At 42.4% G+C, this 13,169-nt stretch overlaps 1 protein-coding gene across 3 annotated transcripts in view; it reads left to right on the forward strand.

The window, feature by feature from the left end:
• CAPN3 (calpain 3) overlaps nucleotides 1-13,169 on the forward strand; it is a 32,407-nt gene that overhangs the window by 10,099 nt on the left and 9,139 nt on the right. Inside the window, exons 3-15 of one of the 3 annotated variants that reach the window (XM_072866073.1) lie at nucleotides 1,449-1,567; nucleotides 2,207-2,340; nucleotides 2,772-2,940; nucleotides 3,589-3,729; nucleotides 6,270-6,353; nucleotides 6,764-6,849; nucleotides 7,585-7,662; nucleotides 8,123-8,283; nucleotides 8,848-9,017; nucleotides 9,672-9,683; nucleotides 10,816-11,024; nucleotides 11,729-11,765; nucleotides 12,768-12,785. In XM_072866073.1, coding sequence (XP_072722174.1) covers nucleotides 1,449-1,567; nucleotides 2,207-2,340; nucleotides 2,772-2,940; nucleotides 3,589-3,729; nucleotides 6,270-6,353; nucleotides 6,764-6,849; nucleotides 7,585-7,662; nucleotides 8,123-8,283; nucleotides 8,848-9,017; nucleotides 9,672-9,683; nucleotides 10,816-11,024; nucleotides 11,729-11,765; nucleotides 12,768-12,785 — 1,418 coding nt within the window. Of the gene's footprint in view, nucleotides 1-1,448; nucleotides 1,568-2,206; nucleotides 2,341-2,771; nucleotides 2,941-3,588; nucleotides 3,730-6,269; nucleotides 6,354-6,763; nucleotides 6,850-7,584; nucleotides 7,663-8,122; nucleotides 8,284-8,847; nucleotides 9,018-9,671; nucleotides 9,755-10,815; nucleotides 11,025-11,728; nucleotides 11,766-12,767; nucleotides 12,786-13,169 lie in introns of those variants that run through there. The other 2 variants (XM_072866071.1, XM_072866072.1) reach the window with 2 other exon arrangements.

Raw genomic sequence — 13,169 nt, forward strand, 5'->3', positions numbered from 1 at the left:
AAATGTGCCTTGTACTCAAGGACAACCCCTATATTGAAGACCTTAAGCTCAGATGCTCAAAGATACTTTGATATATAGAGCCGCTACTTAGGTACAAGTGATGCCTCTGCAACAGTCGTCCACGCGGCACTCACCTGCACTGCTTTGTAAAGTCATTCCCCACTCAGCTTTCCCCATGTCTTTCATGGTTTTATAACTTCTCCTATGATCTTTTTCCTAAGCTAATACATCCTAACGTGCATTAATCTTTTCATTTAAGTGTTGTTCTGTGTTTGTGACTGTCCTTATCACATTCCCAGTACTTTTTCTTTTTTTTTTTTTTAATTTATTTAAAACTGCCTTTCTTTTTGAGGTGACCAGAACTTCACAGTTGCCAAGGTGTGGACGCAAATGAATTTACATGCATAATAAGTTCTCTCTTTTGTCTTCCATTCCTTCCCCAACTACACATAGCATTATTTACCTATTTGACTTCTGCTGAACATTGGATAGTTTAGAAAACTCCTGTTCACAGTGGACCCTGCATCCTTCCTAAGGGGAAATAGGTAACTTAGAATGTACTGCCATATGTATAGAGTTGGCTTTCCAAAATATATATGTATATGTGTTTCTATATGTTTTATCACTCCACCAGTTTCATAAAGTTCTTTTACAACTCCCTGCAATCAGATTTAGTTTTCACTACCTCATCTAATTCTCTCACCCCACTAATTCACACTGATCAGGCAAGCTTACCCTATAACCTCTCTTACAGTAGCAGCTAGGAGGTTTTAATTAATGGTTGAAGCATCCTTTGCTGAATACAGAAGTATTATGGGAGAAAGTCACTTTCCCAGAGCTCCCACAGAGGCAGCAAACTTGTGCAAGAGTCTAAAGGAGGAACTGAAAAGCGCTAAAGGGGACAATGTTTACAACAGTGCAGGCACAGATTCAAAAAGAGGAAGATGCGTCAGAGCAACAAAGCGGAAAGAGGCCCCGCAGAATGATGGTTGGGACAGTGGGTTATCTTGAGAGCAGAAAATGAAAATGAGAGACTGAACCTCAGCTGTACAGAGCTCCACCTGGGAGAGAGTTCTCTCTCAGCTGGTCTCTGTCCTAAGCTTGGAAGGAGAACTAATGTGGGAAGTCAGATAGGCATTCACATGGGACAGGGAAATCTTAACACAGGTAACAGTGCTCATCAGATTTTAGGCTTTTTGTAAATTACAGGGAACATCATCTATTTAACAGGCACGTACCTAGCCATGAATTATGCCAATGAGCATTTCCAGAGCACAAATAAACAAACTGCTAAAGTACTGCAGAACACATGGAGAAGAGCCCTCCCCTGAAATGCGATGGCATGCTCTACCGAGAATTAACATGTCACTTTGCAGCATCTCAGGTTTTCCCTTTGATTCTAGTTGCTCTGTCCCTTCATTTTGTCTGCTGCTTCTGCTTGTTTACAGGTGACTGCTGGTTCCTGGCTGCCATTGCTTGCCTGACACTGAATAAAAAACTACTCTGTAGAGTCATACCTCATGACCAGTCCTTTATACAAAACTATGCTGGCATCTTTCACTTCCAGGTGAGTCCCTTCATCTAGCAGGAAGCAGATGTAACTGTATTTACCCAAGAGAGAGCTCAGCTCTTAGACTTGCTCTTCCCTCTTGCTTCTCCACCCTTTGGAAGTGTGAGCGACAGCGGGGAAGGAAGAGGGATTGAACTGCCTCACCCTAAACATTTCCAACAGGGCAGTCACAGAAGGGCCAGCCCATACAGGCAATTAGGGAGCATTAACCCACCAAGGAAGCATTTGCAGATCGCTGTGTCCTGTGCGTAAGGGGTAGCAACAGGTGCCTGGTCCTGCCTTGCTGCTCAGATGCAGCACTACGGCCAGCACAGACACGCTGGTAGTTGGCAAGAGCATCTATTTTTAGGCCCGCAAGCAGCTGGTCTGTCAAACAAAAAAAAAAGTTATTGAAGAACCACTTATTCAGAAGAGATTGACTGCTTTCCATATTTCCCTTGGCTCTCCTAAGGGACCTCTCATTGTCCTGCATGCGTTGCCTGGGGGAATTCAGTCCGTCTGCCTCCCTCCCAAACAGCCGTCGCTTTTTGCCACATTACAAAGCAGTTAATGTCCACATTTCTCCTCTCTCAGCCTGGCTTTCCCCCTTCCTGCACCAAGCCAACCCATAGTTTTTTTCTGTTTGCCTTTATTCAGTTCTGGCGCTATGGAGACTGGGTGGACGTCATCATTGATGACTGCTTACCCACCTACAACAACCAGCTGGTCTTTACCAAGTCCTCCCAGCGCAACGAGTTCTGGAGTGCCCTCCTGGAAAAGGCCTATGCAAAGTAAAACAACCCGCTGGACCGTGCCAGGCTCCCCACCGAGGTTTTGGCTGGGGAGGTTGTTAAACCACTGCCTACAGGACCTATAACGAGCATGTAGAGAGGCTCTGAACATACCAGTACTTTTTCCCATAGATTGTCATGCCTTGGGGTAAAACATATTTTCTAGGGGGTTTTGCTACTCATTCAGAGGTCTACATCTGATTCTCAACATCTCTTTTTTTTTTTAAATGTGTGCAGGTGGCACATTTTAAAACTTTTAACTTGAGGGTTACCAAACAGATGGTTTGTGGGGTTTTTTTAGTATGTGTGTTTTCATGTCTTTATTTATATACACACACAAGATAAATATATATTATGTATAAAAAAATTTTTATATGTAGGTATCATTATCTATGTAAAAGAGAATCTTATTTTTCTTTTCTCTTTCCAAGACTCCATGGGTCATATGAAGCTTTGAAAGGAGGCAACACCACTGAAGCCATGGAGGACTTCACTGGAGGAGTCACAGAGTTCTATGAGATAAAGGATGCCCCTAAAGATATCTATAAAATCATGAAACATGCCATTGACAGAGGATCCCTCATGGCCAGCTCCATTGATGTGAGTCCATACGAACTTTGCAGATGAGCCATAAGAAAAGGCAGAGGAAAGGGACCTCTCCATCCATAATCAAATACATGCCCCCTTTTGGAACTGCTTGGTTTGGTCCACATAGCAAACATCCATTTCTAGGAGATGGAGTAATCTCCACTAGACACCACCCATTAGCAACTAGCAAGTGCCAAAAGGGAAGTGAACAGAAGCAGAACACGGAGGTGGGGAGAAGGGGTGCTATCAGCAAAACCAGTACCCCCACCTTCAGTGTCATTGCCCAATAAAACGAGGTTAGTAAGGGGGTGCCGCAACTCTAGTAAGACACAAATCTTCATGTCAAAGATGCTAAGTGTACAAACGCTTGGGAAATCAACCCTTCGATTGCCAACATAGTCTTAAGTTTTCTTCATTTACTGTGGTTAATTTAAAAGTGAAAGTAAAAAAACTAGCTTCAATAACCATTATGAAGTTGCAGTGAAGGCAGAAGAACAACCAGTGCTATCAACCACTGTAGATAAGTATGGACCATCTAGCATGTAATGAGAGAGAAGTTATCTAGGCTAACTTTTACCACTCATCTTTCTTGTATAATTTCTCTTCTCTCTCCCTGCCTCATCTTTCTGCATGATACTTTTCTCCCATTCTCTGTACCAGGATAACTTAGGCTTTTCCTACGGATCAGCTCCTCGGAGTGACATTGGGAAACTGATTGCTCGAATGGTGAAGAATCTAGAAAGCGCACAGATTACTCACTCCACTGTAGACTACCAGGGGACAGACGAAAGGCCAGCCTGGGTTCGTATGTTTCCAGAAGTGGTTGACTTCACAGGGCTTTTATTTAGACAGAACAGTTAGAGAAACATATCATCTATGTTTTTAAATCCTTCTTTGGCTTCGCTGAGTTATCCCAGCACTAAAGGCCTGTTCTTATGGATGCTATTTGACATATGTATTAAAGGATTTCAGCCCTTTCAAACACAGTGACTGATACTAGAGGGCTTTGCTGATACCGAGGCAAAGGACTGTTGGCTTGTGGCAACGGCTTATAACTTCCAGAGCTTACCTGTACAGTAGAAACGGAGAGCAAAATCACATCAAATATATCAAAGTGGCACATTGGTTATTGTATTTGGGAACTGGACATGATTTTATAAAGTCCCTCGCTTGCAAAGGACGGAGAGAGTGAGAAGATTAAAATATTAGAATGGAACAAGATCCCCAAGTGTGGAGGGGGCATGAAAGAAAGAAAAGCCAGCTCTGCACGGCTGTCACTCCAGGCACAAAAGCTCTTGATGAACTTATTTTGAGACAGAGAGTGCTATGGAGCTCTGCCCACCAATGGAGGGGAATCTGCTCTCAGGTTGCTCCTTTTAGATTACTGCCTTTAAGATCCTCATCTAAAATGCATAACAAGGAAAATTAAAAATGTGTCGAGTTTTACATATGTGATAAAATACAAAGTAACTCCAGCATACCTAAGTAGCTAGCAAAATAGAGAGCGGGATGTTAAAACCGCTAAAGGAAAATCCCACATTAGGAAACTTAAAAGCTTCCAAATCTGTAGAGGGACACATTGCTTTCTTCTTTCTGTCAGGCAGCTGTCATACCTTGCCCATTAGGGAGCTGCAGTTCCATGACAATGAAATGACGTCTCTCACCTTACAGAGAGAAGAAAAGCCAACACCCACCCCAATTGCATCATCTAAAACTTTTGGTTGCGTAAACTGTCTTCTGCATTTGCAGCAGAAATAGCTGATTTTTCCTCTTTTGACACCCATATTTAGTTCTCCTGAAAGACTGAAATGGTGTAATTCTTCGGGAAAGCCCAGTATGACTGTCTTGTTTTGCAAGCATGGCTGCCCAAATCACTGATGCTTTGGGGGGAATTTCCTCCCCAGTGACTGTCTACTCAAAGAAGGTTGGAAAACTCTCTATAGTTGCTGCCCCAGCAGCTGTTTTGCTGCTGGTTATCTGGTTATTACACCCTCCTGAGCCATCATCAGAAAAAAAAATCATGACTCTTGATGGAAAGAGGCAGATAGTGTAGGCTTCAGAATCACTTTAGAGAAGCAGCCCAGGACACCAGCAGAAGTTAATATTCTTAAACAGAAAAGAGAGAAAGGAGTTCTGGTAAGTAATGATGGCAACAACATGAGTAGAAATGAAGGAAAAAAGAAATAGATATGAGGTTATAGGCATAAAAAGTATAGAAACAGGAGCAAGAAAAAAAAAAAACAGAAGCAGAAGGGAAATAATGGAAAATAATTGCGACAGCCAGGAAATATTTGGATGAGATCTTCCCTGTGCAAGCTGAGAACGTATCTGTGTGACCTTACTAATTCTCCATGTCCAGCCCTGCCTTTCTCATGCCCTCAGATGTGTCAAGAAGGGATGGCAGAGTTACTGGCAGGGCCTTGCAGTCATCTCTCAGTGACAGACATAATGGAGGAGGGGAAGTTTCACACATGGTCCACATGTGCGTAGCAGAGTCTTCCCTTCCCACTGTTCTACAAATGCAGCAGACTGTGCACCTGCCATCTTCCTCTCTATTCTTTCTCTCCCAGATAAACAGCATTCTGAGACTTGCAAATAAAAAAAAAAAAAAAAAAAAAAATCTATCAGACACACTAATAGTTGATTACCAAGAAAGCAAATGTATTTACACCTGAGCAACATATTGCTGAAGAAAGCTATGCTCTCCCTGAATGTCAGTTGGAAAAAATTTCAATCATGAGGATTTTAACGATTATGGAATAAAATGTACATCTCCTTAGGAAATTAATTTTTAAAAAATAATGTAATTTAGTAGGACCAGTGTATAAATAGGGTGTTTTAATGTCATTGTGATAAGATTGCAGCCATGTGTAAAGACGAAAGTATTCTTCTAGGTTTTGATCTGGTCTGATGTTTCCAGTTAATGTGTAATAACCTTACTAAGCCATATAAGAACATACTATCCCAGAAAGGGCTGAATAGTCCTACTAATAGAAAATCTAGTTATTTTGATTAAGCATGCTATATACTAGCATGTTCTGAGTGCAAAAAGCAGTAACCTACACAAAGGGAAAAAGTAAATCACAAAATGTCCTTTCCAATTGATATTATTAACTTTTTGCTTTTTTAGTTCATGCTTCACTCCTTTCTAACCAACAATGTTAATTCTGTGGGCACTAAGCTTGGCCACCTTGCAAACGCAAAGAAGAGAACAAGACAAAAATCCCTATCACCTGAACAGTGTCATCCTCCCTCCAAAAGCCCTGGGTGGCAATACCTGCCTTAGAGCAGCCAGCTGAGCTTTGCATGACTCTTACAAGTTTGTATCTTGTGTCTAACAGACCATAATGCCAATGCAGTATGAAACCCGGATGTCTTGCGGGCTCGTCAAAGGTCATGCCTACTCTGTCACGGCTGTGGAAGAGGTACGTACAGTCCCTTTCCTCCAGCTATGGGGAGCTGTGGTCAACACTGGCCTAGATCCATGCACGTCAGCAAAGCTATGAGGGGGAAAAAAAGGCAAAACAAATTATGAGCTAAGGAAACAAAATTTATATTTAAATAAATGAAAGCCTTGTGGAGAAATAAACCTGTCCAAGTCTTGGCTTTCTGGGCAAATAGATATTCCACCATGGTCTGCTAGGGCAAAAGTGGCTGCAGCCGGCCACCTCCTGGTCTTACACAGCCTTCCCGCACTCACCCCAAGCAGGTCAGGCTGTGTGATGGCCCAGGAAAGCACCATCACTGGAGGAGCTGGTATCAGCGACTTGACAGGCAGAACGTTTCCTTTTGAACCTACTCTTAGTCTATTCTCTTTGCATTCTTTTTCAATCAGACAACATTTAAAGGGGAAAAAATACGTCTGGTAAGGCTGAGAAACCCCTGGGGGCAGGTGGAATGGAATGGACCTTGGAGTGACAAGTGAGTAAAATGGAGCTTCACATGATTTGAAAAAAAAAAATTACAGCTTTATTTGCCCTTATGCAGCTTGTGCATGACCCTAACATTTAACAATGAGGTATCTGAATTGTCTTTGCTGTCATTTTGACACATATACTTTGAAGTTGATCATAATTGGGTGCTTAGCCGAAGCTGTGAAAAGAAGAGAGTACCTAAAAAAGATGTTAAGAGGGGCTTCCATTAGTGGAAATGAAGAGAGAGCCCAGTCAATCTGATTTTACTGTCTAGCAAGTTCAGCAACATCCATTTTCAAAACAAGAAGTGACAGTAGAAAAATCTTTTAAGTTATGGAAGAACTGGATGAAGCAAGATGTCACTACATGAGCGAGTTTGGATAAAGCGTCTCATTAGGTTTTACTAAACGGAATTTCAATAGCTACTCCAGCAATGAGAGTCGGCAAACACTTTTGTCTTCAAGCTCAATAAAATGAACACAGTTCAGCAGATTTTTGAGAGCTACTAAGAGGAAGTCTGAAGGGAAGGCAGAGAGGAGTAGGGCACTTGCTTCTTTATTTGGGCACGTGGAGAGGAGGGTAGTATTGAGAACAAATGGTTGCAAGGCTCACAAAGGAAAAATGATATGGATGTAGCAAGATGACTCTTGACTTTCCATTCTACAAGGCTTACAGTAAAGAGTAGAAGTTTTAATGACAACTGTATTGCAAACTGTAATCTAACTTGTGTACTTTTTTGAAGGTCAGAGGAGTGGAACTCCATTAACGAAACAGAAAAAATCCGCCTGCAGCACAAGATCATGGAGGATGGGGAGTTCTGGTGAGAATATCAGTCCAAAACCTGTGTTTCTCTAGGAGATATGCGAGTGTAGCAAAAATGAATCACACTGCACTACTTAAATCTGCTAAAACCATTGCAGTAACCCCTGTTCACCTTCATATTTCCAATAAGCCCTGCTCTGTGATGCCCTCATTCTCCCACCAGGGTTTATTGAGTGCCACCAGCACAGTCCTTCTGATTATGCCATACTTCCACAAGCTCTCCATCACCCTTCCTATGTACCATCCTCTCAGTGCAGCGTCCCCCAGTTTGGAGCTGTACCTGCATTAATTTACCAACCAGCAGGCCAAATGCATTAGGAAATCATGGCACTCCCACTGCAAACTTGCCCTAATAGTGGCAGTAACAAGGGTCACCCTCCTCCACCTCACCAGGATCTTTCAGACAACCACCAACCATGTAAATCCATTTGGGTTCAGTTTCCCCTCAATTCCTCCAGGATATCATTTGAAGATTTCATGAGGCACTTCACAAAACTTGAGATCTGTAACCTCACACCTGATACTCTGGAAGCCGATAAACTCCAGACCTGGACTGTGTCCGTCAACGAAGGGCGCTGGGTGAGAGGTTGCTCAGCTGGAGGTTGCCGCAATTATCCAGGTGAGCAATGGGCCTTGAGAGAGATAAGGCCTCTTTGATTGGGACTGTATTAGTTCCAATAGTTCCAACGCAGGCTAAGTCATACCACAGCCTGATCAGTGCTTGGCCATAGGAAAAGCTTTGCTTCCTCAGTGGACAAGGCGCACAATTTTGTAGCTGGAAGTCTTCTGTCACTAGGTTTGTGACAGCACCTCGTAAGCCCAAAAGGCAGGCCTGGCAAAGATAAATCATTGTTCAAATACTTCACAGTGCCCCACGTAAAATAAGAGAGAGCAATTTCACTCTAACAGTTAGATTTAACTTGGGAAATCCACTTTCTGATAGTTTTAGGTGCTTTGGAAGTTTGTCAGATGCCAATTCTTCATTTTATATCCTTTGCTGTGCGGTTTTGTTAGAACTATGGAAAACCCATAGCATGTAAAAAAGTATATATGTATTAGCCCAATTTTAACCTTTCCCTCAGGAGCCACAGGCAGGGAACTTAAAAGTTCTCTTTAATCATCAGTATTGTTAGAAAACTGAAGCTTTACATGTTTGCTTTGGGTTGTTGGTGGGATTTCACAGATACATTTTGGACCAATCCCCAGTATCGCTTGAAGCTCCTGGAGGAAGATGATGATCCTGAGGATGAAGAAGTTGTCTGCAGCTTCCTTGTTGCACTGATGCAGAAAAATAGGAGGAAAGAACGCAAGCTGGGAGCCAACCTGTACACCATTGGCTTTGCCATCTACGAGGTACCAGCACTAGACATTGTTCTTAGCACCATGGTTGCAAATTCCAACAGTATGCATTTACCAAGAGAGTCACTGAATCATTCAGAATCATTCAGCCTGACTACATGAATTGCAGTTTTTACTTTGCAAGGAACTCAGGGGAAACCTGGAAGAGAGGAAGGAAATTCAAGGCTTTTTAACCATTCAGCCCATAGTAACCTCAGGGTTTACCCCATCTACAAGTAACACACTTTTTAGGCTTTTATGGTGACTTAATGCCAGATTCTAACATATTGTTTCCCGTATATCCTTCAGTCTCCCTTTCATCCTTGCTGAAACGAAACCTTTCATTAACCAAATAGCATAAAGAAGGAAACAGACATCCAAGATGCATACGTAGCGATTAACCTCTGTCCCTGCTATCAACTTCATGAAGAAGTCAATTTACTCAGTCCCTTGCAAAAACATATTTAGTTCAGATCTTAGTGGCTCTCATGCAGATCCCAAGAAATCTGGGAAGGAAGAAAGAAATTGCTTAGAATAGTTATGTATCTTGGGACATTTTATTTACTGGCTGCATCCCCAGAAGTCCATGTGAACGCCCTCTGTATGATCTATAAACAAGTGGACTCACCTAGCAGCCCTGACTGTTTCTTCTCTTTGTTTCTCCCTAAGGTGCCCAAAGAGGTATGAGCAGAACGGAGGCAGATTGACATCTTGGTGTATGCTCACAGCTAGTGTTACTGTTGTGCCTGTCTGTAAGTCAGCAGGAAACTGTCCAGTCGAGTTTGTTTTCAGGGATGTAACAAAAGTGAAACTGCTAACCTTTCTACTTTGAGTGTTTATTAGTAACATTTTGCGAGTAATTTTTAATTCCTTCTCACCCGCACCACGTTTTCACCCGCACCTTTTCCTTAGTCCTTCTTTTCTATTCGTATGCAACCTGGCCATGTTTTGCACAGTCGGTCAGCGAGCACTTTGCCATTGCACCCCACGCAGAAGCACCCTAAACCACTTCCATTTCCTCCTGCAAATAATGCCAATGGCCTGTATCCTGCAGCCACAGAGTTTTCTCTATAGTCTCAGAATTTGTTTGGAAAATAAATGGTATTTTCAGCCATTGAAGAAAACATATTAAAAGTACACAGATTAAGTTTTTCTGAGCCTGCCGATAGCTGAATCATTGGCATCACAAGTTTTGCAAACAAGCTCTCCTGAAGGCTCTGTTACCTGGAAAACATGAAGATGACAGTCTGAACATTGTCTGTGCTGACTATTTTACAGGTGGTGATTTCTGCAGCAAACAGCTTACAAGTGTTCTTAGCCCACAATTCTTGACTTAATTTTCATATTGGAACCAATGCAACGTTTGATTATCATGTTTCTTTAGGAGATACAGAATTCACGTTTTGTCCAGGCAAGGACATGTTTCCACTGAAAGTACTTTCACCTTACTGCACTGCATGTAAGGGTTTGCATATACCATTCCTTGCCATGCCACGCTCCTAGGAAAGTTGGTTACACACAAACAACATCCAACAAAACAGTCAGATAAAAGTGCCTACACAGCAGAAGTCAGCCAACGCTCTGCAGGTGGGCCCTGGAGCACCCCTCAGAAGCCAACTAGACCCAGCCAGTAGCAACTTCAAGGTGACAGACTCCATATCTGTTCCCAGCTAGCATCCATTGTCAGCTCCCTGCTTGCTAAGCTGCTGCTTCATTTGTGTTTTCTGTCCCAACCGTGTACTGCCTGCATGAAAAGCCACCTGGGGAACGGGTAAGACTTCCTTGAAGACAAATTGACTCATTTGTTCTACAGATGCATGGTACTAAGCACCACTTGCAAAAGGATTTTTTCCTCTACAATGCTTCGAAAGCTAGAAGTAAGACCTACATAAACATGCGAGAAATCTCTGAGCGCTTCCGGCTACCTCCCAGTGAGTATGTTGTCATCCCATCGACATACGAACCCCACCAGGAGGGAGAATTCATCCTGAGGGTCTTCTCAGAGAAAAGAAGTCTTTCAGAGTAAGTTGCAGATCCATTTATCTGGCCATAAAGGTGGAGGTGAACTTGCTAGTCTGTTATAGTCACGCTCCCAGTTTGCTACACCCTGCTTTTAATTTTCCTCATTACAAACTCCAAGCTGCACACTCATTTCTCCAAGCTTCCCTTATAGTCTAACAAGAGCCTACTTTGAATTATCTTTGGAGAAGCTTACTGCTTGCAGGATATCCTTTGTAAACATACTATTAGCCATTTTTAATAAGGAAAACAAACCTGTTTGTTTGGTTTTTATTGCTATATGCCACTGGCTGAAGTTTTGGCCAGATAGATCATTGAATCAGATCTAATTTCAGTCACAGATGAACTGCAGAACTAGGTAGTTATTTCTTTTCCATCCTGCTCTTCAACTAGCTTCCCAGAGCTCAGCAAATTGCAGCCAGTGTCACTTTGCTTAGACCAAACAGCTTCTGTTTTACTCCCAGCTGTGAAAGTTCAGTGTTATCAAGGCTCTTTAGAGGAGTAAACCAGGCAGCAGTGCTCCTGGAAGTGGTATTTGGGATGCCCAGCTCAAACTGAGAAAAGCTACATCTAGAGCCTGCAGCTGTAATGCTGGGAAGCCAGCTCACACCACTGCCTGTTTGGAAAGTTCAAGTGGCTGCTTACAGAAACAAGCAATGTTGGGAACAGCCACTTTCCCGTTTTATTTACTTTCTGCTCTCTTCTAGGGAGGTTGAAAACATGATTGAGGCAGACCGTCCATCGGTAAGTACTGTCCCGGGCCTCTTTATGTGAATAGAAGTAGGGAGGGGAAGGAGCATCACATCTAGGGAAACCTACAGCAGGAAACCATTTGTGGCCACAGGACAGCTCCTTTAGCATAAATGCCCACATTTTCTCATCAAGATACTTTTATTAACACTTGCTTTGTATACACTACTTTCTAATTTGGACAGACCAAAATCTTATGCCAGATTTGAAGTCTCTTCCTGACATAAAGAAGCTGGATGCTAAGGATTGCCTTTGCCTCCATCGAGAGTATTCATTTACTGGGGAGGCCTAGCTCTGTGGTCTGAGATTTGTCTGTGAAATTGGTATCTTGTCTAATAAAGAAAGTACCACCTTATTTTGAAGTACATGCTTTCTGGAAAGGGATCCTGGTGATATTCTGATTCAAACTAGCATCCAGGACAAGCTCCAACTCTTCAGCTTGGGGTTTTACACATCTATATGGGAATATACTAGAGCTAACAATACAATTAGTCTTGAAAAAAAATCAGAGGAAATGCTCTTGCACAGAACAGAGTGCCATCAAACCTTGCTCAGAAGTGTTACCCTTTTGTGTGCTGTCATGATAACAAAATAGCTGTCCAGATCTGGTGACATTTAATTGCCACTTCAGATAACATTGATCTGTGGGCACAGAAGTCCAATCCCCACTGCACCAAAGGGCTGGGAAAAAGAAAAGGAATAGTTGGAGCTAAAGGTACAATAGAGATTTTATTCAAGCAGACAAAGCCCCAGATGAGCTGGGACACTGTTTTGCTATGGTTTCTGCAGTTTCTGTTCTTCAGTATGCAATTTCTTGGTGGGTACATTTTCCCTCATTTTTTTTGAGATTTGAAAACAGTATGAATATAAGAATGAGGAAAACGTGAAAAAGGGAAAGAGAAAAAATGAAATTTTACCATCAGCTCTGCATGATATGCATAAAATCTACAATTCTGTTTTAAAACACTTTTCTTTAAATTGTCTCTTTTTGTACAGAAGAAGAAAAAGGGCAAGGTGGGTACTTGTGGAATGTGCTGAGTGCCAGCAAGACAAAGAGCACGTGCAATGCATGCAGAAGGAGCAGAGGTCCTTGGCATCATTAGTGATTTCTCTGCATCTGGAAACTGGACTAGTTAATGAAGGGCACCAGATAAGAGGCCATTTGCAGGCAGCAAAGATTTTGTCTTTCTAGACTAAAATCTAATAAAATAGCTGTAGGATCATATACCTCTCTCACTCAAGGGGATGGCAAAAGGGTGACAGAAACTTTTCATCTTTACAAGCTTGATCCTCTGGGTTGCTCAACTGCCCTTCCTTCCTGCCCCTCCACAGGCATCCTAACACCCCTTTCTAGTGAAAATCACCCCTTCTCCAGACCCATGCCCTCACATTCACTTT

This window comes from Ciconia boyciana, chromosome 6, assembly GCF_034638445.1.
Source record: "Ciconia boyciana chromosome 6, ASM3463844v1, whole genome shotgun sequence".
Classification (NCBI taxonomy): Eukaryota; Metazoa; Chordata; class Aves; order Ciconiiformes; family Ciconiidae; genus Ciconia; species Ciconia boyciana.